Raw genomic sequence first — 23,621 nt, 5'->3', positions numbered from 1 at the left:
AAGAGGATTTTAAAGAATTAAAAACAAAAATTAATCCCATTTTTGTTTTCTACGTTGGCCAACATGTAACCTGAACTCTAAATTTTCTAGTACTTTCCACTATTTAGCTTTAAAGTGTTTATAAATGTGGGAGCTTTTTTAGAGGAAATGATTTTTTTGTTCAAGTAAATAATTATTCTTAGATCCCATAGAATATCTTAAGTTCTAGATATGTGGTAATATTCTAACCCTGTAAAAAAAAGAACTATTAAAGCTCTGTAAGTTCACATAGCTAAAAAGAGTCTATTTATACAACATACACTATTTTATACAAATAAATACTGGTACAATACTGGCAACATTACAGTTTACTATTCATGTGATATTACAAAAGCAAATATTAGTACTGTATCTTTCTGCATTTAGGTAACCAAAAAGCAATTCATTGTGTAAAAGTTTAATGGATTTTTATACAGCACATGCAGACAAAGAAAATTTACCAGTAAAACATTTACTAAAAGCAAGGAACAAAATACAAGTTAAAATGAATTCCCATTCAGGTAGTAAGTAGCCCAGTACATGTAGACATATATTCTGGTGCAAACTGGCATAAAGTACATGGCAGAACAACACCTTAGAAAGCATCCTAGTGTCCTGCACAGACAGCACAGAGCAATTATTTTACTAATTATTAGCACAGAGTAAGCAATAGGAAAGAGTTGAAAGAACCCTGTGGATTGTTGGAATCCACATCTTTTTCTTCATTATTGATAATGACTGCAGTAGAAACCAGTTCATCCTCATATTTGCATAAGTATCACTCTGCAGCCTTAGTCACATGTTCTATTTAAAGCATGACCCTGCTTTTAAGTCAGTGTCTCTTTGTTTTGAGCTGTAAATTATCAGAGTAATAAATTTACATTTTGAATATTAGGGGCGAAATATACCTCTGCCTCTGGTAAACTGAGTTTCTGTGGCATGTTGTTTTTGTTGAGGAAACAAAAACATAAACTCTTACACTTGAAGCTGTTATTCTTGCACTGTGTTTTGTGTTCTCCTCTGCCACTGGGGTGTGGTAACATCTTCACAGCTCACCTCAGGCTTGCTAACTGTACACCTCCCACCTTTGTTAACAGTTCAGCTTTCTGTCCACGTTGCTGGTATTTTGAACACAAGATACTTTTTGGACACTTGAGGTGGGGTTTTCCATTTTTCATTAACTACCACATTGTGACAACTTCCAGCTGAAAATTACATCTGGTTAGAAACTGTCATATGACAAATGTATTTGTAGAATGAAACCTGTTCATAATTGGGGGTTGCAGTCCTCCCTTAATGCTGCCTATCTTTAATTAGTTTATTTGTCTTTAATTAGTTTATTAGCCAATCTCCAAAAAAATATTACCATGACGTTCGGTTTTGTATTGGTATTTAGAATAATACTTGTATATCAGCCTGTTAGTTTTGACCTTAAGAAAATTGAAAAGGGCTGTTCATTAATGTCAAAAGAAAAAATGTGTTTATCCACCAAAGTTCTTGTGAACTGAAACGTTTTAAGGAATTTTCTTTTCCTTTTGTATTTTCAAGTTTTCACACAGTTAAAGTGTTGTGGTTTCTTTCTTATTTTTTCCTTGACCTCAGACAAGAAAGAAAAAGAGAAAAAATTCTTTCGGTTAAGATGTGTCGAAATTCAGAAATAACAAATAAGTTTCATCTTTCCTGCCAATTCAGAGTGCTTGATGTCCTGGAACACTTTCATGAGAATGCTTATGAGCTAAGTTCAGGATCATTGGGAGAGACTGCCAGGATTCTTTGTCCACCAAGGGTGACTAAGGAGGAAGTGCTGTAAATTGGCCAAGAAATCATCTTTCCCTTGCTTTGGTTTTCAACATTAGAGTATTATTTTGGCTAGCCACTGTCAGTTGTTAAAACAGATTTGTCTGGGAATAAACTGTCATTAAATGGATGTTGTGTTAATTTTATTAATCACTTTTGGCTTCGAATTGCTGCCTTTTATGATATTTGACTCCCCTTCTACTTTGTTTCCTTGAAGACTTAGGATTTGTAAAGAAGCAGAGAAGCTGTGTGATTCCTTACACATAAGAGTGACAGGAAGAAATAAGGTTTGAGGAGATTTTATTGAGGAGAAGTAATATGTGATTTATGTTAGGAGTGGGTAGTTAAGGAGTTATTGGAGTAGCCCATTGGTGGTAGATGGGGACTTGGTACTGTGGTAGCTTCAGAAATGAAATGAACCTGTAAAACCAAGAGATTTTACAAGATAGGAAGGTTGCGAACCTTGAAGAGTGATGAAAGTTGGAAATGGGATATGAGGGTTAACTAGCTTTACCTATTTTAGAAAAGGGGGGACATTTTTATAGTTCAAGAATGATCCAGAGGTTATTCTTGACCTCTTGAGGTTTTTTCCTGAATTTGGACTGGTACTAGACCTGCAGCCAATATCGAACCAGATAATTGTACTTAAAAAAGAAAGTATCTTTATATCTTGTGCTTTTTCCATCAAGGTTAGGGAACTAACTATATGCCTTGTTTCTAAAGAGAAATAATTGGATAATACTTTATCACAATGGTTGGCTTCAATGGCTTATATTTGGAATGTATTGAAGTTAGTAAAATACTATTGCTATCCTTGATCTTAGTTATTATGGTATGATTAAGTATTAACTCATTTCTAATTCTACTATGGTTAGATTTGTTCTCTTTTTTTTTTTTTTTTTGCGGTATGCGGGCCTCTCACTGCTGTGGCCTCTCCCGTTGCGGAGCACAGGCTCCGGATGCGCAGGCCTAGCGGCCATGGCTCACAGGCCTATCCGCTCCGTGGCATGTGGGATCTTCCTGGACAGGGGCACGAACCCGTGTCCCCCGCATCGACAGGCAGACTCAACCACTGCGCCACCAGGGAAGCCCTGTTCTCTTTTATTATAATGTATTTCACCCTGTCAGTGGACTATGTTGAACTTCACTTACAGTCACTTAAAATGTTTGTTACTGAGTATGTAGAACCTGATTGGAGATGGGGCTAAGGGCAGTATGACGACTTCTCTCTTGGAATAGAATTTTGTGGAAGCTCATAAAATATTTTGGCTACAGAATATACCAGATGCCAGTTACCCCCTCTAATATTAAAGTTGCCGTTTTCTATCAGACTTTTAGTTTTTAAAGAGCAGTTGAACATTACATTACAGTTAGAGCTAAAATCTAACTTTTCTTTAATTAATTAATTATTTTGGCTGTGTTGGGTCTTCGTTGCTGTGCGCAGGCTTTCTCTAGTTGCGGCGAGCGGGGGCTACTCTGCGTTGTGGTGGGTGGGCTTCTCATTGCATGGCTTCTCTTTTTTGCGGACTATGGGCTCTAGAGCACGTGGGCTTTAGTAGATGCGGTGCGTGGGCTCAGTAGTTGTGGCTCGTGGGCTCTAGAGCACAGGCTCCGTAGTTGTGGCGCATGGGCTTAGTTGCTCAGCAGCATGTGGGATCTTCCCGGACCAGGGCTTGAACCCGTGTCCCCTGCATTGGCAGGCGGATTCTTAACCACTGCTCCACCAGGGAAGCCCCTAAAATCTAACTTCTTTATTTTCCTTCCCAGAGGTAAGGAGCACTCTGATCCTGAATTTGTTGTTTATCAGTTTTATGCATTTACCATTTATGTATTGGTAGCAGTTGTTTTTTTTATATATATATAAATTTATTTTTTGTTTTTTTATTTTTGGCTGCGTTGGATCTTTGTTGCTGTGCACGGGCTTTCTCTAGCTGTGGCGAGTGGGGACTACTCTTCGTTGTGGTGCCCAGGCTTCTCATTTTGGTGGCTTCTCTTGTTGTGGAGCACGGGCTGTAGGCGTGTGGGCTTCAGTAGTTGTGGCTCACAGGCTCAGTAGTTGTGGCTCGAGGGCTCCAGAGCACAGGCTAAGTAGTTGTGGTGCACGGGCTTAGTTCCTCCGCTGCATGTGGGATCTTCCTGGACCAGGGCTCGAACCCGTGTCCCCTGCATTGGCAGGCAGATTCTTTACCACTGCGCCACCAGGGAAGTCCCAGTAATTCTTATTATTGTTTTTTGGGTTTTTTTTTAAAGTTTTTATATAGTTTTTCCATTCCACATTCTTGAGATTTAGTCGTGTTGAGACATACAGTAATAATTAAATTGATAAACAATACTCCATTAAATTCCTTTACTACTTGTTTATATCTATAGTAGTACTTTGTTTAGCTTATTATTAGTTTTTATGTTTTTCCATTCAACATTGTCTTCTGAGATATTGTCATGTTGATACAGATAGTTCTGGTTAATATGTTTCTATTGCTGTAGAAAAATCCAGTAAATTATAGTGTATCTATTTCCCTACTTTAGCAAATTAAATTGTAACTAATTTTTAGTTATTACCAACTATTGCAGTGAACCTGTTTCTTCATGCAGATGTGCAGGTTATATTCTCAGAAATAGAATTTCATGATGGCTGGGTATACACATTTCCCACCTAGCCAAGTATTTCCAGATTACTCTTGAAAAGTGGTGGTGCCAGTTTTTATTATTGTTGGAAATGTATGAATTACTGTTTCCCACATCTCACTAACACTTGGTTTTTCCAATCTGGGTTTGAAATGACTTCTTAGTATTTGACCTACTAATATTTTAACCAAAAATCTAACAAGGCCTGGCATATTTTTATTGGCCATTTGGATCTCTCCTATGTGAAATTTCAATTTATTCATCTTTTGTTAGATTATATTCTTCTTAAACCTCTTTGGTGGAGTTCTGTTATCTATTCTGATGTGTTATTTTTAGTTTTATGTGTTACAGATATCTTTACCAACTAGTAGCTTGCCTTTAACTTTATTAAATCTTTTGCAGTATGTTGAAAATTAGCTAAATTTTTTGTGTGTCTTGTTTAAGAAATCCTTCCCTGCCCTGAAGTTCCAAAGATAATCTTATTTAAGTTTGACTTTTCAGATATAGGAATTCCAAAAATAGTGAATTATATCATAAAGAAAGGAAGTAATTTTACTTTTTTCATGTAAAGAACTGGCATCTTAATGCCGTTTATTGAATAATTCAGTCTTTTCCTCATCGCTCTGAATGCCTATCTCTTTTATATATCCAGTTCTAAGTTTGGGAGTTCTGTGTAGTGTCCCACTGGTCTTTTTGTCTCTCTAGACTGCCTTAATCACCATAGCTTTACCCTAAGTCTGTAGTGTGAGTTTTCACCATACTTTCTTTAGAATTTCTCTAGTGGTGTTCCTCCCCTCCACCGTTGTGGATTTTTGGATGTTTGTAAGTTTCCAGTAACAACCCTGTGGTGGGGGGAATTCCCTGGCAGCCCAGTGGTTAGGACTTCACGCTCTCACTGCAGAGGGCCCGGGTTCAGTCCCTGGTTGGGGAACTAAGATCCCATAAGCCGTGCAGCTCAGTCAAACAAACAAAAAACCCTATGGGAGGTTTGATTGGAGCTTATTTGAATTTGTAGGTAGATGTGAAAATTGCCATCTTAAAAAATCTATCTCACCATTTATGTAGGTCTTTTGGTTTTATTATTTTCTCTGCAAAGATCTTTTGTGTATAATATTAGCATTTGTTAGTGTTGTAAATAGTTTTAAAAAATGAGTCTTTTCTACTTGTTGGCACTTGGAAACACTGTTAATTTTGGTATGTTGATCTTTACTCGGCAACTTTGCTGAATTCTTGGTTAGCTTTATAATTTGTGGTGTCTTGGATTTTCTGTGTAGATACGTAATCTTTGTCCTTTATATGTCTTAAAGTAGAAAATATTTCTATCTCCTGAGAAATTAAGGCAATCCAGAAAAACTGCCACAGACAGGATCAGGATACTTACAAGGCAGTTTCAGCTAGTTAATTTGGGAAGTATCTATGTGAAGAGTTTTATCCATGTGTGTCCTGTGACATACATACATAAACATACATATAGTCTTAAGATTTTCTTGACACTAGAATGGTCTCTATAAGGGCATTTAGACGTTAAAACCATCCCACTCCCATTTAGTATAAATGTTGCTGCTACTCTTGGATTTCACTCAGTTTATTTCCTTTTAGGAGGCGCAGGTCAGAATGGAGATGGGCTGCAGACCGAGCAGCTATTGTCAGCCGCTGGAACTGGCTTCAGGCTCATGTTTCTGACTTGGAATATCGAATTCGGCAGCAAACAGATATTTACAAACAGATACGTGCTAATAAGGTAAGGGATAAGTGTCTGGTCTTTTTCAGCTCAGCTAAAAACTATCATTATCCCCTTTTCCCCATCCCTCAGTAACTCTTAACTATGTCAGAGAGAATGGTTTAATATGATCTGATACAGCGGTTTAATTTGTTTAAGAGCCTGGTGTTACTTAGCATAATGCAGACAACACTGTTAGAATATAATGTTAGATTAGCTCCTGGGTTTAGAACAAAACAGTTTGAATATCTGGGCTAACAGGGAACATTTAAAAAAAGGCACTATTTAATGTAAGCCATTGACCATACCTGCATATTTGTTATATTTATGGAAAAGTGGTGATGACTGTATTTTCATCTTATTTTTTTACTTAGATGCGTTTCTGTTTTACTGCTAAGCCTCCCTTGCTTTCTTGAGGAAAAATAAAGTTTTTCCTGAAAGATCATTCAGGCAAGATTAGACACTGGTGATTTCATTTTCCTTTGTTCTCCTGCTTGCAGTGGACTGACTCTTAACGATACAGCTTTTATCTTTAACAGTGATACTTGTATAGTTCTTCTTCTGAAAAATGTCCTCTGCTTACTTGGAGTTTGACTGGGGGAAAAATGTACATGGAAAAGAAATCCATTCAGTAAATAGTTGAGTGACGGCTGTGTACCAGCACTGTTCTCCTTAGTGGGGTCACAGTAAATAAAAATCCTCCTTTCTTGGTGCTTATGTTCTTGCAAGGTACTTATTGTGTTAGCTTGATGCAGTGACTTCCCTGACTGAACATGTGGGTCTAGATGAAGCATCTACTGCCCCTAAAAATAAGTGTCACAACGTTTTTGTCCCGCCTTAGTACTGGTCAAAGCCTTAAGAAAATTGCTATGTACCGTGAACTGCGTACATTAAATTAATTAGTAGACCAAGAGTTAAAGGATGACTAATTGACAAGATGAACAAAAGGGTAAGAGTTTGAAGTAAAAGTCCTGCAGCCTCCCTTATATATTATGTAAGCTTTTATTCCAAACATTTCACTGGAGCGTTCTTTGAGCTTCTTCCCCAAATGGGCTTATATGTAATTCTCCAGAAGTTCAGTAGAACATATTATAATTGAGGGCAAAGTCCAGAGGACTTACCTTAAAAAATAATAATAATAATTTGTTCCTTTAGGATAGGGAACACATTAAATCCTAACTTTAAAAATTAGCTAGTGCAAATGAGGAATTAAATCTAAAAATATTCACCAAGGATGGTAAACATTATGCTTAGCTCTTCTTCACAAAGAAAATTAAGTGATATTTGTAGAATATGAGCTGGAATGTTGATAAAGAGTATCTGGGAGATGACTGGATATGCCTATCCTGAGGAGAAAAACAGTCTTCCTCTGTCATGGACACCTCTCCAGTGTCTGGTACTTTATAGCCAATAGTTAAGAGAGAATTTTCATATTTGAGAACTAGAGTCTCACTATTAGTAACAACTGAGATTATTAGAATGGTAGTCATATTTGTTGCTTTATCTATTTTATATATTGTGTGTTTATATATGTGTTTATGTTATATTAGTTCCTCATTATAAAACTACTGTATTTCATAGACTCAAAGATGCTGTTGATTGTAAGCTGCACCATTGTTATGTGCCACTAAGAAGTGATTTCAGTTAAACTAAGACATACCATCTGGAACACTGTTGTGTTTTAACTTTCATATTCAGTCAGCCTTTTTAAAAAAGATGCTCCCATGTCTTAAAATGAGAAAGGAAAACAGTGTCTGAACCTTGAGTGTGGACTATATACAGGTACATTCATGTGTGTTATTTAATGCACAAAGCAACAGCTTACAGGCTTGTAAGAAGCAGAGCTAAATTTGAACTCAGGGCTATTTATCTGACCCCAAAGCATTTTCTAACATATTCTGCTGTTGTGTCCTTTTCATCATTTCTCTTGAGCATATTTATTGAAATTTCACACCTGGTAAATAAAACTGAGGGGGGAATGCACAGGGACCAAGAGGGTTCTGTTGCTAAAGGAGACTTCTTTCTCTTAACACGCAATCTTCAGCATCTATGTCTAGTACGAAACATTATATTATTTTTTTATCCCTTCTTTTGACTGATCTGTCAGATTGCACAGCACTTGCTAACTAAGGATGGAAATGTTATGGGGAATGAGAGATGGAAGAACAATGAAACTTCTGGATAGAAAAGCTGCTGAATGGGAATAGCAGTGACCTAGAATACATGTCTTCAGAATTGATGTAAAGTAGTTGAAGTTTCCATCTTCATAGAGTTATAAGGCATTATGGACAGCCATGTCTAGTCTAGGTAGCCCAGGACCATCTTGTGGTGCTGGTTTACAGTGAGGTCACTGATTTATCTTAAGATGGGTAGGAAAGCTTGACCTATTTAGAATGAAGTAGGAAAGTGAGTATGTGAAATTGCATCTTAATTTTGTTTTATGGATGAAGAGGTGGTTTTTTTTTTTTCTCCCTTGTACTTTGACTCCATGTGTTACCTGAAATTGGTAAAGGGAAAGCAGTTGACCCAAGCGTACAACTTAGTTTTTTCTTTTCTTTCCTTTTTGCTTGCTTGCTTTGGCCCTGTTTTATAATCAGGCTTAGCACAGTTTCTTCTACCATTTCTTCCTTTTTCAGTTTTACTTCATTTTGTTTTTTCCTTTTTTAAATGTAGGACAGATTTGTATTTCCAGAGAGGAATAATTTATAAGGATATGTTACGACTTCATGCAACTGTGACCCTTCCCAATTTCTGTAGTCCTGTGTTCTGTAGTGTTTGGTTCTCTAGGCCTGGACAGTCCAGGCATGGTCCTGGTTGTGACTTTAGGAAGTGATAGTGAAGGGTGGGCAGACTCTCCTGGCCTTTTTACCTTGGGCTTAGAGTGCAGTAGCCTTGAGGTTATTGCTGCTTGTGGCTAATGTCACAGCCATATAATGTTGACCCAGTATAAACCCCGAATGCTAGGGAATCCCAGCTTGGGGTTGCCATGACAAGTGTGGAGTGGAACTTCATGGAGTTTTCTTTGCTAATAATGACCTTTCCTTTCGTGATTATTAACTATATTTATTAAGTATATTTTAGGAAAATTTAAGTAATCATGTAGACCTCTCCATAAAGCCTTACTTCCATCAGTCTCTTCCTGAAGCTCTGCCTCTTTTCTGCTCTCACGTCATCTTCTCTAAACTTCTGTTATAGCACTGTCATTGTCATACTTGGCCTGCCTGCCTGTCTGAGGTTAGATGAAGGTAGTAAGCTTCTTAAGAGTGGAATGTATTTTATTTATTTTCTTATTCTTAGGGTTTCACACCACCCAGCATGTGGTAGACACTCAATAAAGGTCACCTGAATGAACAGATTTTAGCCGTTTGTATGCTTTTTATTTGCTCATCTTCCTTTTAGTTGCTTTCATCCTTTTTGGTATGAGGTACAGTATAAAGGATTTAATGGTTGGTTTTGTATGCTACAATGAACGAACAGAGTTTTGGGGGTCAGGGCAAGAATGCATGGGTGAATGGTAGCATATGAATCAGCATAGCACTTGAGTAAATATTTGCAAAAATAGATTTGATTGAAACTAATGCACATTGAAAAGACCTTTCAACAGATTAATAGGAGCTCTAATGTTGCAGAGGCCAGAAACCTTTACTAACTCTGACTACTCTCTTCCCTCACATCCCAAGAAGCATATTTGCATAACTAACTGATTGATTCTGTCTTCAAATATATATATACACACACACACACACACACACACACACACACACACACACACACACACACACACAGAATCCAACCACTTCGGTCCAACAGCGGTTCTTTCTGCTCCTCTATTTACTGTCCACTCGTCCACTTGTCAACACAATAGCAAATTGATCCTTTTAAACCATAAGTCAGATCATTGCTCCCTTCTGCTTGAAACTCTCCATTGATTTACCATCTGGACATAAAAGCTGAAAGACAGGGAGTTACAAGGCCCTGCACCCCCACTTACCTCCTCTGCCTTGAGCTTCTGCCTCAGACTCCACTCATTCATTTTCCTTCAGCCATACCAAATTCCTTACAGTTCTTAAAGTTATCCAGCTGGCTCCAACCTTGAAACCGCTGCATTAGCTCTTCCTGCAGATATTCCCAAAGTTTGTTCCCAAGTTTCTTTCCAGTATTTGCTCAGACACCACCTTCTCGGTGCATTTTACCCTGACCGCCTAATAGGAAAGAGTGCCTACTCCCACTTTATTATCCTCTCACTGTCCTTTAGTTTTTTAGCATTTAACACTTTCTAATGTGCAACATAAATTTTACTTACTCATATTGTTGATATTCTGTCTTTGTCCCAGTATTAGAATTGTAAGCACTTTGAGGGATGAGTTTGGATAGGAGTAGGGAGAAGGATATGTCTTTTTTCTTTCCTGTACCCCCAGCACCTAAAAAATGTTTGATGAATGGAGACACAGTGGCTTGATTTGAATGAATGAAAGCCAAAACAAAGATTAGCTGGGTCTAACTAACCCAGCTTTTATCCCTGGTTCTGCCACGGATTGGCCTATTGACATGACCTTCGACCTGCATCCTCCCTGGGTCTATAAAATGATGGGGAATAAATGGTCCCTACTAGGTCTTTTAAAGCTTTCACAGGAGGGTGTCTTTATAGTCTCTAAGGTGTTTTTTAGAAATTATTTGGTAGTTTAAGGAGAAAAATTTCCCTTTGGAAAATATTGGCTGTTTTATCCTGACTTACCTTCTCACCTAAGAAAAATTGAGGGAGTAACTTTATACCTAATAGTTGGATTTATTTAGGCTCCTAGCTGTAATTAATATAAACTTAATATTTTCTCATTCAAGGGCAAAAAGTTTTAAACATAAAAGCCAAAAAATAATTATTATGCATTTCCTTTCTTGGTGTATAACTCTGCTAGGGAATATGGGAGATTCGAATATATTTGTATTTTGTCTTAAGTCCTCAAGGATCTTACCATTAGTTAACATTTAAACGACAAATTGAGGCAACAATAAATGAAATAAATAATTTGGCCTAAGGTTCTGCTCTGGAAATGAGATTTAAATATACAGAATGTAAGATAAAATCACCATGCTTTAGGAAGTCTGGCAACGTGGATAAAGAAAATAAGGGGCTCAGTTAAACCAGGGACATTTTCTTGGAAGGAGGTGGGACTTGGCTTTGACAAGCTTTTTGAAGCAAAACCTTTTGGATAGATAAATGTAAGAGAAGGGCAGAATCAGTATAAACAAAGACATAAGAACAGGTAGTGGGTAGTATTGTAACATTTAGTTGCATTTCTTTACCTACTACTTTGTAATAACCCCCAGCTCTCAACAACAACTTCATATATATTCAGACATTCTCTAGGGGATAATGCGGTTAGTGTAACAATATTTGGAGAAAGTAGTTGGAAATAGATAAATAAGGTAGGGATGGATTATGGACTATGCCAAGATGAGTTTGGGCTAGCTTTATATAGGAGATGGGGAGGTGGTTTAGGCTCTTAAGCAGAGAAGATGTTGAATGCAATATTCTGAGAAGGGAATGTTGTACAAAATAGCTGCTTTTTACAAACAGTTTTTACTTTGAAATGGAAAAGTTTGTGAGGTCTGTTTTATGCTTCTGATTGAAACAAGAAAATATTTTGCAGAAGTTCTTTTAGCCAGGGCTTCCCTGGTGGCTCAGTGGTTGAGAGTCCGCCTGCCGATGCAGGGGACGCGGGTTCACGCCCTGGTCCGGGAAGATCCCACATGCCGCGGAGCGGCTGGGCCCGTGAGCCATGGCCGCTGAGCCTGCGCGTCCGGAGCCTGTGCTCCGCAACGGGAGAGGACACCACAGTGAAAAAGAAGTTCTTTTATCCAGAGAAACCCCATTTTGAAAGCTAGGGCAAATGTTTCTTGCTTTCTTAATAACCTCTCCCTCTTTCTGCAGAGTCTCTGCTTCATTTTCTACATAGCCTAGGTATAGTCTTATTCCAGAATAGGAAACTTGTTGTTTCTCTTATGGTGGGGAGGGGGGCAGGGAGGTCCTGTTTTTCTTCCCTTTTAAACAGAGGTAAAATTCCATCGTTCCCTCTTAACCACCACTGGACCCCCAATCTCTTATATCTCCTATTTCACGGAGATTTTTGTATTAGAAATAACCCCAGGGACAGGATCATCTGGTTCATGGGCTCACAAGAGCCTATGTCATAATGGCCTAGGGAGCTCAAATTGATAAGTCAAAGTTTTTAGGCCCTGAAATCTGTTGATATATTTTAGGATGTTCTCTGGGGGATTCTGATGCTGAGTCAAGATGATTGAGTCTAGTATTTTTCAGTTTAGAGCTTGCATTAAGACTTACCAGGGAAGCTTTTGAAAAACAGAATACCCAGCTCCCTACCTCAGAGATTCTGAGTAGATTTGATGTTGGACCTTGGCAAGTATAGTTTGATAAGGTTTCCCCCAAGTGATTCTAATACAAAATTTCCATTAAGAGCTTCTTATCAGTCAGATCTCCTTATTTTCTAGACCAGAGAAAGAGAACCAAAGAGCACTTGCATCCCAGTCTTGCTGTTACACAGTGTCATAACTGGATTTTTTTGGTCACTTCTACTTGGCGTTGATGGGAGATTCATGTCTGTGGTTTTTGTTTATTTTTCATAGTAAGCTAACTTCTGTCTTCACCAAGCTGGGCCCATGCTGGCTACGGAGAGGATTTGTGGAGTCATTTAAAATTTCTTTTTACATTTTTTGTTTTCTGGGGTGAATGTAAAATCTGAGCTTGAAATTGTCAAGCAGGAACCTAATCTGGAGTAATGCTTTTGCTTGTGAGAAACAGGTGTCTTTGGAACAGTTTTAAGTTTTTGGTTTCTAAGATACCGTAGAGACTGTTCCACCTTTGTTTCACCCGGTGGTTGTGGTTGCTCAGAGATAGTTGGTTTAGCTCATCATTTATAATTGTAGCACTTCTAGTTTGGTCATCCTTAAGCCACATTTTTGATCAAGTTAAGTAGAAAAACTGCATTGCTATTGTTAATATAGTATAGTCTGGTTGGTGATATAGTGTAAAATACCATACTCTGATAAAGATCCCAGATCTGGAAGATGTGAATGAAAGATGCTACAAGCCATGTAGGTCCATACATTCAAGTGGAAGAAAGGGGAAGCTTGGGTTTGAGTCTTAGGCTGTATTCATGGCTACTGCTAGGGCCTTCTGTTGAAATCACTCTTGGAAGAGCAAAGCTGCTGGTGGTATATTTTGTTTCAGAACCATAGGATAAAGGAAGAGGCCTCTGGTAAACCAGACCCACCCTGCCCCTAACTCTTGATATTAACTACTAAATTAAATTTGTAACTTACACCACTTAAGCTGTTTTTCTCTCTGTCCTGCAGGGGTTGATAGTTCTTGGAGAGGCGCCTCCCCCAGAGCACACCACAGACTTATTTCTTCCACTTAGTTCTGAGGTGAAGACAGATCATGGGAATGATAAATTGGTAAGTATAAAAGACAGAAAAGGGAAAATGAGTGAGAATTTGGGGTGTAGCTTCAGCACAGTTTATTCTCTATAATAAGGATCCTTGCATTGGCTGAATGAAGGGGTTGTATCCCCTTTTATCACCTCTGGCATTTTAAGCTCTGAATTCCCGAATAGGGCACCACAGGGCCCCTTGAGCAGTTGTGTAGCTGACTTTAAAATTTAAAAGCAGCTTCTAACTCTCAAGACAGCACAGCCAGAGCAAGTGTGACATTATGGAATATTCCTGGGAATTAGGAGACCATGTGGCTCTGATAACTTTGATAAGTAAGGTAACCTTTCTGGGCCACTATAAAATGGAAAGGTTTAACTCACAAAGATGTTGAAAATGCTGTTTGAGTTACCCCCTTTAATTCTGTAATGAGGATAAAGCTGTCGTTTTTTGTAATCTTCTGTTTCCTTAGAGCCTAGCTCAAATCTCTCTTCATAATTCCTTCCTTTTTCCTATTTCTCTGAACACCAAGATTAATTTCTTTTCTTTCTGAATTCCAAGACCACTTTTAATTTATTTCTTTCATATTTTTACTTTTCTCAAAAGGTCACGGGCTTTTATGAGTATTAACATTTCTTGTTTTAAGTAATTTGATCTAAGGAAAACTCCTAGATTTGTGTATGAATGAAATTTGATTTTAGACTTAACACAAAAGTTGCAAAAGCAGTACACAAGAGTCCCCACATATCCTTCCCCCCCGCTTCCCCTAGCGTTAACAGCTTGAATAACCATTGTTCAGTGTCAAAACTAGGAATTAACATTGATACAGACTACAGATTTTATTCCAGTTTCACTTATATTCTCATTTATGCCGCCTTTTTTGGGTCCAGATTTCCACATTCCATATAGTTGTCATATCTCTTTTTTTTTTTTTGCGGTAAGCAGGCCTCTCACTGTTGTGGCTTCCCCCGTTGCGGAGCACAGGCTCCGGACGCGCAGGCTCAGTGGCCATGGCTCACAGGCCCAGCCGCTTTGCGGCACGTGGGATCTTCCCGGACCGGGGCACGAACCCGTGTCCCCTGCATCGGCAGGCGGCCTCTCAACCACTGCACCACCAGGGAAGCCCCGTCATATCTCTTTAAAGTCTCTTCCAGTGTGTGAGAGCACCTCAGTTTTGTCTTTCATGACCTTGACACAAGAGTATTGGTAAGTTATTATGTGTAATGTTCCTCAGAAGGGAGTTGCCAGGTGTTTTTTCGTTAAAGGTTATGCATTTTTTGCAGTAATTCCACAGAAGTGGTACTGTGCCCTTCTCAGTATACCATATTAGGGGTACAAGATGATGGTGATAGCTTTTTCACTTGGTTAGTGTGATGCCTGCCAGGTTTCTCCACTGTAAAGTTAGTATTTTTCCCTTTGTAATGAATGACTATCTCATGGGGGGATACTATGCATTTTTCGGTTGCTCATTATACTTTTATTTCTTTTATTTTTATTTTTTTTACATCTTTATTGGAGTATAATTGCTTTACAATGGTGTGTTAGTTTCTGCTTTATAACAGTGAATCAGTTATACATACACATATGTTCCCATATCTGTTCCTTCTTGCGTCTCCCTCCCTCCCACCCTCCCTATCCCACCCCTCCAGGCGGTCACAAAGCACTGAGCTGATCTCCCTGTGCTATGCGGCTGCTTCCCACTAGCTATCTACCTTGCGTTTGGTAGTGTATATATGTCCAGCTCATTATACTTTAATCCACAGTTTTATCATCTACTGGTGGATTTTTCCTGCAAAATTACTGCAGTAATTATTGCTGTGGTGTTTACTAAATGGTGATTTTCTGTTTTCTACATTTGTTCATTGGAATTCTGTTAGGAAGAGCTGTCTTTTCTCCCTCATTTATTTCGTCCATCAGTTAGTTACTTATTTCAGGATGGTTTTATGGATGTTAATTTTACGTTATGGATTATAATCTACTATTAGTAGTTATTCAGTTGCAGTTGTCTGAACTTTTGGCATTGGGACCTTTCAGATTGGCGTCTGTGTCTTTTCAACATGCCCCCCCCCCCCCCACCTTGTGTTTTGAACACTCACTTTCTGGCACCCCACAATGTTCCAGGCTCATCTTGTATTTTACCTGTTCCAGCCCTGCTTCTTTTTATTGGAGAACAGGGTTTTGAAACCAAGATCTGGGTACTAGTTGTGCTCATTGCTACTTGGTGTCATTGCTTCTATCTAGGACTTCTCAACAAAGCTAGTAAATATATATATGTATGCTGCTACATGCATACACATACATGTATTTTGTTATCTACCCATCTGTATATACACTAAAAACCATGAGTTTATACTAGTACCAGTCTAACACCACAGCCTTCCTCCTTCCTTATTGATACTTATTTGTTCAATCCTAGTACCAAATAGAGTAGTTTCATAATTGCCAGCTCATACTCCTGTGAGAAATATCTTTACTAACCAGAGTACAATATTGTATACAGTATGTTAGCACTATAATAAACCGTCAAAATGCTATTTCCCCGAAGTTGTTCTTAGGTTAGTTCACCTTTCAGTGTGACTGTGCAATTATTTTGTAATACAGTTACGTTCTTTTGTTACTATAGTATTCCACTTCTTGTTGCCCACACACACAGTAGTTGACATTTATTATTTTTTGAGTATGCAAAACATTACTACTGTGCTAAGAATTAAAGCTGTACAAAAGGCTGTAGCCCTGTTCCTATTTCCACCTTCTTTCCATTGTGTTCCCACCTCCTGTAGGTAGCCAGTTTTATTAGTTTTTGCATTATCCTTCCTTTCCATAGATTTGAAATTGAGGAGGTTTTTTGTTTGTTTTAGCAAAAACATTGCTTCTGTGGCTTTTGACAAATGACGTCATTATTTGTGTTTGCTTTTATTTGCAAAATAAGCCTCACTTTTTAAAATATTTTTGGTCTGCATTGGGTCTTCGTTGCTGCGTATGGACTTCTCATTGCAGTGGCTTCTCTTGTTGGAGAACACAGGCTTCAGTAGTTGTGGTGTGCAGGCTCTAGGGCACGCGGGCTTCAGTAGTTGTGGCGCACAGGCTTAATTGCTCCGTGGCGTGTAGGATCTTCCTGGATCAGGGATCGAACCCATGTCCCCTGCATTGGCAGGCGGATTCTTAACCACTGCACCACCAGGGAAGGCCCAAGCCTCATTCTTTTACCTTTCCTTGCTTTGTGGAATTGATGGAGTTAACAAGTGAACTATTAAGTGAAGGACTAATGCTTTCCCAGAAGTAAAGCATACAAAAATGTAAGCTATTGCTTTTTCTTTTTAAACATTCAAGGTATAATCTTCCTACCATTGGTTACATGGGAACAGTGTTCTTTTCCTTGAAGTTTTGCAGTCATCAGGGACAGTGAATGGTGCATTGGCCCCCGTGAGGGGTTTGAGATAGAGAGTAGAGGGTTAGGTACTGGCTGGAGAACGTTTGATCCACAGTATTAAAAAACACTGACTGACCAGTTAGGACTTTTAAAATAAATTGGGCTCTGGATAAATAAGTTGAACAGTAAGAATTTATAAGGCTGTTTTTGCAATTACTGTATTTCTCTAGATTCTAGAGAAAGATTTTCAACAGTGTTGGTAAATACAGATCTTAGGTTTAGTAGTCTCTGGACTTGTAACAACATTATGCTGGTTGCATTTTTAGAAACGAATAATTCAAAGTTTTGTTTTTAACTTTCTTTTTTTTAATTGGAGTATAATTGCTTTACAGTGTTGTGTTAGTTTCTGCTGTATAGTGAAGTGAATCAGCTATATGTATATATATATCCCCTCTCTCTTGGACCTCCCTCCCCCTGCCATCCCACCCATATAGGTCATCACAGAGCACCGAGCTGGAGCTGAGCTCCCTGTGCTATACAGCAGGTTCCCACTAGCTGTCTGTTTTACCCATGGTAGCGTATTTATGTCAAACGTAATCTCCCAAAGTTGTTTTAATATAATTATAGATTATATATATATATATATATTTTTTTTTTTTTTTTTTTTTTGCGGTACGTGGGCCTCTCACTGTTGTGGCCTCTCCCGTTGCGGAGCACAGGCTCCGGACGCTCAGGCTCAGCGGCCATAGCTCACGGGCCCAGCTGCTCTGCAGCATGTGGGATCTTCCCAGACCAGGACACGAACCCGTGTCCCCTGCATCGGCAGGCGGACTCTCAACCACTGCGCCACCAGGGAAGCCCTATAGATTATATTTTGACCTCAATATAGAGACTTAGGAAAGTGAGGCACATAGTCCCATTTTACATATGCAGAAATTGAAGCCTAGGTAAGTAACTTGGTGGAAGTGGAATTTTCAGAAAGTTCCACTTCCACTCTAGCACAGTTTCTTGGCCGTGGTGCTAGTTCATGGAAATGACTGTTATATTCTTTATGGGCCAGCAATATTTTGGTAATTTTAAGCAGGACTATGCTGGGTATCATTGAGATGGAGAGCATTTTGACCCAGAAATGAAGGTTGAATTCCTTACATTCAGTTAGCCTTTTTCTTTCCATTTTGATAATGTTTGTCAGAAAGGTAATAACTAACCAAAACAGAACTGTTAAATTTTCTAGACAAACAAATATGGTGCATCTAAGGAAAATGGTATTTCAAACAGTTACAGCATGGCGTTACTTGAATGACTAAAGTAAAGATACATACACACATATCTTGCATACACACCTAGAGATTTATTTTATTACGTGTTTTTAAGTTGTGTGCCTTTTGATTTTTACCCCTTTACTTTCTCTACTTTTTAGTAAAACAAATTCAGTGAACATGGGTTCTCAGACCCCAGAAAAATCTCCCCCCACACACAAATAAACCTTAATTTAATCTAGTTTTTCTTTAAGGGCTTTTTGTCACACTTAATTGTTGTGGCCAAGAAGGTGGAGTAATGAATCAAACAGATACCTACTTTATAAGAATAACAAATAGAATTTCACTGCTGTGTTATTCCATACATCTGACCCTTTCAGCCAAGGAAAAAAATCACTTCAGTAACCCTGCTTGCTACCTTTAACTCTTAAAATTTCCCCAAAAGGTAATCCCTGGGGCTCTGCTTTAGAAAAAGGAGGGATTACAGAAGCACTCTACCTACCACTTCACTTCAGCTTTTCTGTACTTTTCTGGCTGTGGGATGCATGTACCCTCAGAGTGTATCTGAACACCACATAAAACTCAAGAGAAGCTCTGTAACAACTCCTATTTACAGTTTCCCATTGGATGGCAAATATCTGAGTCATGCTTTAGTTTCCTGAAAATATTAATGATGTAAACCACTGCAGTAATAACAGTCGGGCTTAAATTAGTGTGTGGATTTAATATTTGTGAAGTGTTTGTTAATGTTTCTCTACCCTGTCTTTGCAGCTTTTTGGACTGCAAGATAAGGAGTGTTCACTTTTTCTTAAAGCAATGTGAATGCATTTAAGAAACTCTAAGTAAAATCACATGTGTTTGTGAGGTGTGTTTTTCTTTTTCTAGACAAAACACTGTTAGAGGATTGGGGTTAATATTTTAAGCTCTTTGAATTTGAGAATGAATGATGAACCTAATTGCCCCAGTGCCCTGCTTTAGATCTCAGGGTGATTACATGTAGGATATCCCAAGGTTTCTAAGCAGATCCTTCTAAATATTCAGTGCCTCCTTGTATGGTTGGGATTGGAATTCAAGCACGTTTCCTCTCTGACATTGATGCTCTTAATTGCTGTGTGCTTCTGTATCCTTGACAAGCATTTCTGTGCTTAAATAACCTTTTGCCTGTTGACTTCTATTTTAATTTTGGGGCTGAATTACCCCCAGGAAAGTTCCAAGTTCCTCTAAGAAAAATAATAAAATACACATTGAAGATTAATGGCCTTTAAATATACTTATATATCTGTAGGCATGAAAAACAAGGATAGATTATTAGCCAAGAAAAGTAAACTTGTTTTGAAATGAGATTTTGTTAAAGAATGGCAACAGTTTGTCTTGACAGGTATCCTGGTGGTTAGTTCTCCATAATCCCTAGAAAATAAATCTTAATCAAATGAGAGTCAACCTATTGCTTAAACGTAGCACCTTGTAAAACGTGTAGATATATAAACCAGATCTGTGTCATAATTTAATGCTAAAAGCTATTGTTTTAAGTGAATATAAAGTTGACAGAAGTTCTTCAGATCAACACCAAAAAGTTCATAGTCACAGCGTTTTCATGTTGAAAGGAAACTTTTTCATTCAAACCAGAACTTCACAAATCTAGGAAAGCTGTAACATGGCTGGAGTCACACATCTCCTAGTTAACAGCAACCTGAATCTTAAATCTTTTTGTCCTTTGTCATACCATAATATTTGTTTGGGCTTTTTGAGGTGTTCCTGAATGGTAAATCCTCACTAGCATTCAGGAGGGTATTGGGTTTATCTGGGGTTTTTTTTTTTAATGTTAAAAATATTATCTAAATGTAAAGAAAACTTCGAATAGTCCTATTCTGCCTCATTTTTTAAAAATTTTATTTGTTTATTTCCTTTTGGCTGCACTGGGTCATTGTTGCTGCATGTGGGCTTTCTCTAGTTGCGGCGAGCAGGGACTACTCTTCGTTGCGGTGCTCAGGCTTCTCATTGAGGTGGCTTCTGTTGTTGTGGAGCACGGGCTCTAGGCGCGCGGGTTTCAGTAGTTGTGGCACATGGGATCAGTAGTTGTGGCTCCCAGGCTCTAGAGCGTGGGCTCAGTAGTTGTGGTGCATGGGCTTTGTTGCTCCGCGGCATGTGGCATCTTCCCAGACCAGGGCTCGAACCCGTGTCCCCTGCATTGGCAGGCAGATTCTTAACCACTGTGCCACCAGTGAAGTCTCTATTCTGCCTCTTTAACACTATTTTTACCTTGTCATTATCTGTGTACATATATTTTTAGTCACCACAATTATATTAAAAATATTTTGAATTTAGCCCCTTTCCAAAATCATTTCTACCTATTATTTTCTATATTTAAATACTCCTCTGGGTAAAGGAAGAGGAAATTTCCTTTATGATCATCTTCAATATTCTGATTTGGTGAACCACACTTTATAACTATGCCTCAAGTGTTGAGCATTTAGGTTATTGATCCATATCATTGCAGTGACTAGCTTTGTGTGTAAGATTTGGGGGTATGTTTTGTTGAGTTATTTCTTTAAGATAGATTTTAAGGATGAGTAAAATACTTTGTCAGAAGACGTGAACATCCTTATAACTCTTACACATTACTTTCCATGAGGAAATCAGTGTGGCTTTTAAGGCAATGAGTACATGAGCCAAATTTACCATAATTTTGGTGTTGTTGACTAATATAATTGTTCAAGATATACCAGTAAATGTACAGGGTATCTAACAAGGAAGACAGAACACTTTCCCAGTGTTTACTCATTGTAATTTACTCATGTGTCTTGTCTATCCTGATCTAACTTTTTGGATAATTTGTATTAAATTTTAAAAATTAGCTTCCCAATGTATTGTCCTTTCTTGAGGCTGTTCTCAGGTCTTCAGATCCTTTGGTGTTTTCTCCTTGGGGGTAAAAAGATCAAAAGAGAAATATAACAATACTGATAAATAGAATTTCAGCCTCAAAATATTGGCTTTGATATGTACTGGTAGCAGTTACAGGAAGGGGGATGTCAAAACACCCCAAAGTCAGTTTGAGTGTAAGGCGGAGACAAAGACCACAGCCATTCTGTGGTATTCCAACAACTCCCAGAGCCGAGGGATAACTGAGCTGTGGCTTTATTGCCAATACCTCAGACACTCCATGTGATTGACATCTCATGGCTGCCCCTACCCCTTTTAGCCTAGTAAATATATAATTTCTTTTGAAATAGTGAAATTCCAACTCTTCCACATTTTTTTCTACCTCCCTTTTTTCATTTTATATTATAAGCATATACAATTGACTCTTGAACAACATGGGATTTAATCCACGTATAATGTATAGTCAGCCCTCCCTATCCACAGTTCCTCCACATCCGCAGATTCAACCAACCACAGACTGTGTAGTACTTTAGTGTTTACTATTGAAACATATCCACGTATAAATGGATCCCTGCACTTCAAATCCAAAAGTTGTTTGAGGGTCAACTGTATTTGTATAGTCCAAAGTTACTACCTGATAGCATTAGGTAATTATTAGTTATTCATTGTCATTTTATTAATTGTTTCTATTTCTTTTATCACAGGGGTGAAATATATATATAGAGAGAGTGAGAAAGTGAGAGAGAGTATGGTTTTCTGGAAACAAGCTTCCAGCATACACTGCGAAGTTAAGCAGATATTAACTACATTTAAATTTCCTCTTAGTTGTCTTCCTACTGAACTTATGTACCCTTGACCCTTAGGTTGAAAACTTGACTCTTGGTACTATATAATTGTTTTGCTGTGCTTCTGTTCCATGGAGTCATTAGGTCATTTCCCTGTCAGTAGGCACTTTACTACTTTTGGTCTGTTAAATATCTTAATTCCTAACCCTTCCCTCCAAAGCAAATTCTCCAAATTTTGCCAAAGCAAAATCTCGAAAGCTGATTCTCTTAATTATTTTCTTTTTTCCTCAATCATACGAGTGATTTTGGTTTTTTGGGTTTTTTTGGTTTTGGTTTTTTTAAGGCCAAAAAATGCATTTATTTGGGATTTGTGAGGACTGCAGCCCAGGAAACACAAATCCAAGAAACACTTAAATGTGTTCCATAAATGAGGTTTTTTTCAAGTTGGTCATCAGAAATTTTAGGTGTTTCATTAAAATGAAATGGTGCTGCTTTTCAGGCTGGTGCTGTTGGCTAAATGTTGATAATATATTTTCATTTTTCTTCTCATTAAGATTGAGTCTGTTTCTCAACCACTGGAAAACCATGGTGCCTCTGGTCATCCTTCAGAGTCATTGTCTACTAAATCATGTGGAGCATTGAGACCTGTCAATGGAGTTATTAATACGTAAGTTTTATCTCTTCTGCATACTTCTTATACTCAGCAGGCTTGTTAAAGATGGGTTTGAGGCTCTTAGTTATCCCTAGCCAGAAGTAACCCTGGTTTAAAGAAGCAGAAACCTTATCACTTCATAATATTGTGCATGCCTCCTACTGTAGCAAGTATATTTTAAGTAGCCTCCTAATGTATTTTCCTGTTACTTACTGCAGCCTAAAATCGACTCAGCATGGAGAAAAATTAAAGTCCTAAAGTTACTATGAATCGTTGTGATTGGTCCTGTCTTGGTAGAATTCCTCAGAAATATTTACATAAAATCCTCTGCAGTAGAACAGATTAGATCCCTGAAGGCTGTAAATCTGTATTTATAAAAGATCGAGGAATCCTTCTGCAAGTGGACAATGAGTACACATCCCTAATAGGCAAGTTTCATAGGAGAACTGATTCTCAACATATGTTAAAAATATTCTTACCAGTTGCAATTTTCTAGACTTTTAAGAATTCATGTTTTTGTTGTAGAAGAGAACTTAATCACTAGAACCTGAGTTCACTTATTGACTTTTGCATTTTTCAGACATGGTAGAGTAACATCCACCAAGAGCACCTTAAAAATAAGCACAGATACTGCATAGCCACTTAGATTAACAGACATCAGCATCAAGAGGTGACCTCTGTGTGCTCTAGAACACATGTTTGTGTCTGTGAACATTTGCAAGTAGAGGTGGTTGAACAAGTATTAAAGGCTTTGTTTCCTTATGTCTTATGAGAAGTGAATATTCTTCCTTCCCCTTGTGTAGTCTTCAGCCTGTCTTGGCAGACCACATACCAGGTGACAACTCTGATGCTGAGGAACAATTGCATAAAAAGCAAAGACTGAATCTAGTTTCTTCATCAACTGATGGCACCTGTGTGGCAGCCCGAACACGTCCTGTGCTGAGCTGTAAGAAACGGAGGCTTGTTCGACCCAACAGCATCGTGCCTCTTTCCAAGAAGGTCAGTACCGGTGAGACTTGGTCACTGTTAAACAGTGAGCCAGATGCTCAGATAGAGGTGCTAGTTTCTT

The 23,621-nt window shown here is 38.3% G+C and overlaps 1 protein-coding gene across 4 annotated transcripts in view; it reads left to right on the top strand.

Annotated features, from left to right (window-relative positions):
- KANSL1 (KAT8 regulatory NSL complex subunit 1) overlaps positions 1 to 23,621 on the top strand; it is a 169,617-nt gene that overhangs the window by 103,490 nt on the left and 42,506 nt on the right. For all 4 annotated transcript variants that reach the window (XM_032615015.1, XM_032615016.1, XM_032615018.1 and 1 more), the window contains 4 exons: positions 6,040 to 6,181; positions 13,532 to 13,633; positions 22,455 to 22,567; positions 23,356 to 23,551. In XM_032615015.1, coding sequence (XP_032470906.1) covers positions 6,040 to 6,181; positions 13,532 to 13,633; positions 22,455 to 22,567; positions 23,356 to 23,551 — 553 coding nt within the window. The remainder of the gene's footprint in view (positions 1 to 6,039; positions 6,182 to 13,531; positions 13,634 to 22,454; positions 22,568 to 23,355; positions 23,552 to 23,621) is intronic.

This window comes from Phocoena sinus, chromosome 20 (assembly GCF_008692025.1).
Source record: "Phocoena sinus isolate mPhoSin1 chromosome 20, mPhoSin1.pri, whole genome shotgun sequence".
NCBI lineage: Eukaryota > Metazoa > Chordata > Mammalia > Artiodactyla > Phocoenidae > Phocoena > Phocoena sinus.
The sequence above is the reverse complement of the archived record's forward strand: the minus strand, read 5'-3'. Positions and strand labels throughout refer to the sequence as shown.